Genomic DNA, 2,324 nt, shown 5'->3' with positions numbered 1-2,324 from the left:
ATGGAGGTAGTATCAAGGAGCACGAAAGGAAGCTCTTGATGATGAGTATTTATCATATATGGCTAACAAGAAATAATGCATGTGATAAAGCCCAAATTAATGATCCGAGAAGTGTCACGAGACGGACAGTACGTGGTTATAATTGAAGAATGGCATAATATCCAAATAAATATTGCATCACAATACAACTATATTGCATCCATTGGAGCACTGTTTTTAGCCTTTCATGCTTTAAAAAACAAATTTGTAGACACCAAACTTATGTCATCAGTTGAAAATGCTAAGCACCTAGAAGATGTCATGGTGAGCCAAGAAACGCCGTATGCATGTCTTTCTTTGCCGACGACTTGAGTAACGATCTTAAACGGCGATCTAAGCAAATGGAGACTTGATCTTAATCTCACAAGTCACAACTGAAGAGCATCAAAATTCAAAAAATGACTACAACTGCAGACGTCGCTGCTAGGCACCGCACAGTTTGGTACTCACTACAACTACAACTTCAAACGTGCAATCTTTAAACCGGAGGCGCAGCCCGCGTGAAATCGAATTTCCCGCCATCTCGTCTGGGCATCATCTTTGTGCTTCGAGGTGCCCATATATTGATTCCCTTGCTAGCAATTGTATGCCTGACATTATCCTGGACAAAGTGTTCGATCGCTCGTGCGTTCGTCAATCACAACATCGACATTCTCCGGCGCCGGTCGAGTTTTCGCAATGTGGTCGTCGGACGAGGCGGCGCCGCGCATGTACTTCATCCCGTTCCCGACGCCGGGCCACGCGCTGCCGATGTCGGACCTGGCCCGTCTCTTCGCGTCCCGCGGCGCCGACGCCACCCTCGTCCTCACGCACGCCAACGCCGCCAGGCTCGGCGGCCCCGTGGCCCGCGCGGCCGCCTCGGGCCTCCGCATCCGCGTCCACGCGCTCCGGCTGCCTGCCGAGGCAGCCGGGCTCAGGGGCGGGCACGAGAGCGCCGACGACCTCCCCACCCGCGAGGACGCGGGCCCGTTCGCCGTCGCCGTGGACCTCCTGGCGCCGCTCTTCGCTGACCTCCTGCGCCGCCACCCCGCCGACGCGGTCGTGTTTGACGGCGTCCTCCCGTGGGCCGCCACCGCTGCGCCCGAGCTCGGCATTCCGCGGTACGCCTTCACCGGCACGGGCTGCTTCGCGCTCTCGGTGCAGCGCTCGCTGCTCCTCCACACCCCGCAGGAGCGCGTCGCGTCGCCCACCGAGCCGTTCCTCGTGCCGGGGCTCCCGGACGCGGTGCGGCTCACCAGGTCGAGGCTCGCCGAGGCGACGCTCCCCGGCGCGGACTCGCGGGAGTTCATGAACCGCATGTTCGACATCGAGCGGGCCACGGCCGGGTGGGTCGTCAACTCCTTCGCCGGCCTCGAGGAGAGGTACATGGAGCACTACGAGAGGGACACCGGGAAGCCGGTGTTCGCCGTCGGGCCGGTCTGCCTCGTCAACGGCGACGGCGACGACGTCCTGGAGCGCGGCCGAGGCGGGGAGACGGGTGCCGCCGCGGAGGCCGCGCGCGTGCTGGGCTGGCTCGACACGAAGCCCGCCCGGTCGGTGGTGTACGTCTGCTTCGGCAGCCTCACCCGCTTCCCGCGCGAGCAGGTGGCCGAGCTCGGCATGGGACTAGCAGACTCCGGCGCGAACTTCGTCTGGGTGATCGGGGATAAGAACTCTCCACCGCTCCCCGGCGTGGAGGCAGCAGCGGGGGGCCGCGGGCTGCTGGTCAGGGGGTGGGCGCCGCAGGTGGCCGTGCTGAGGCATGCAGCGGTGGGCGCGTTCGTGACGCACTGCGGGTGGGGCGCGGTGACCGAGGCGGCGTCGGCTGGAGTCCCCGTGGTGGCGTGGCCGGTGTTCGCGGAGCAGTTCTACAACGAGGCGCTGGTGGTGGGAGTCGCCGGCACGGGCGTCAGCGCCGGCGCGGAGAGGGGGTACGTGTGGGGAGGCGAGGAGCTGGGCGGGGTGGTGGTGGGCAGGGAGAAGGTGGCGGAGAGGGTCCGCGCGGCAATGGCGGACGAGGGGCTGAGGCGGAGGGCAGGGGAGATGGGGGAGCTCGCGCGGCGGGCGGTGGAGGTGGGAGGGTCGTCGTACAAGGCCGCTGGGGCGTTGCTGGATGATGTGCTACGCCGGCGATCGACGACACGGGGGCTGACGAGGGGAGGCGGCGCGTCCTGATCTTCGCCTTAAACTCAGCCTCGAATTGCTGTTCTTACTTCAGTAATCAAGTATATGTTGTGTTAGCAGCTCCCACACCCAAATGTCGATTTTAATATTCATTCCAAAAAATTGACCGGCTAATATAAAGT

At 62.3% G+C, this 2,324-nt stretch overlaps 1 protein-coding gene across 1 annotated transcript; it reads left to right on the top strand.

The window, feature by feature from the left end:
• The first annotated feature begins 676 nt into the window (after window positions 1-676).
• On the top strand, window positions 677-2,324 carry LOC127349113 (UDP-glucose flavonoid 3-O-glucosyltransferase 7-like). The gene has a single exon (XM_051374895.2). The coding sequence runs from the start codon at window positions 718-720 to the stop codon at window positions 2,191-2,193; it is 1,476 nt and encodes a 491-aa protein (XP_051230855.1). The 5' UTR covers window positions 677-717; the 3' UTR covers window positions 2,194-2,324.

Source organism: Lolium perenne, chromosome 4, assembly GCF_019359855.2.
Source record: "Lolium perenne isolate Kyuss_39 chromosome 4, Kyuss_2.0, whole genome shotgun sequence".
NCBI lineage: Eukaryota > Viridiplantae > Streptophyta > Magnoliopsida > Poales > Poaceae > Lolium > Lolium perenne.
This window is presented reverse-complemented; position numbering and strand designations above follow the sequence as displayed.

What these genes read in the sequence shown, in the direction of transcription:
- LOC127349113 (XM_051374895.2), top strand. Translation starts at nt 718, where the DNA reads ATGTGGTCGTCGGACGAGGCGGCGCCGCGCATGTACTTCATCCCGTTC.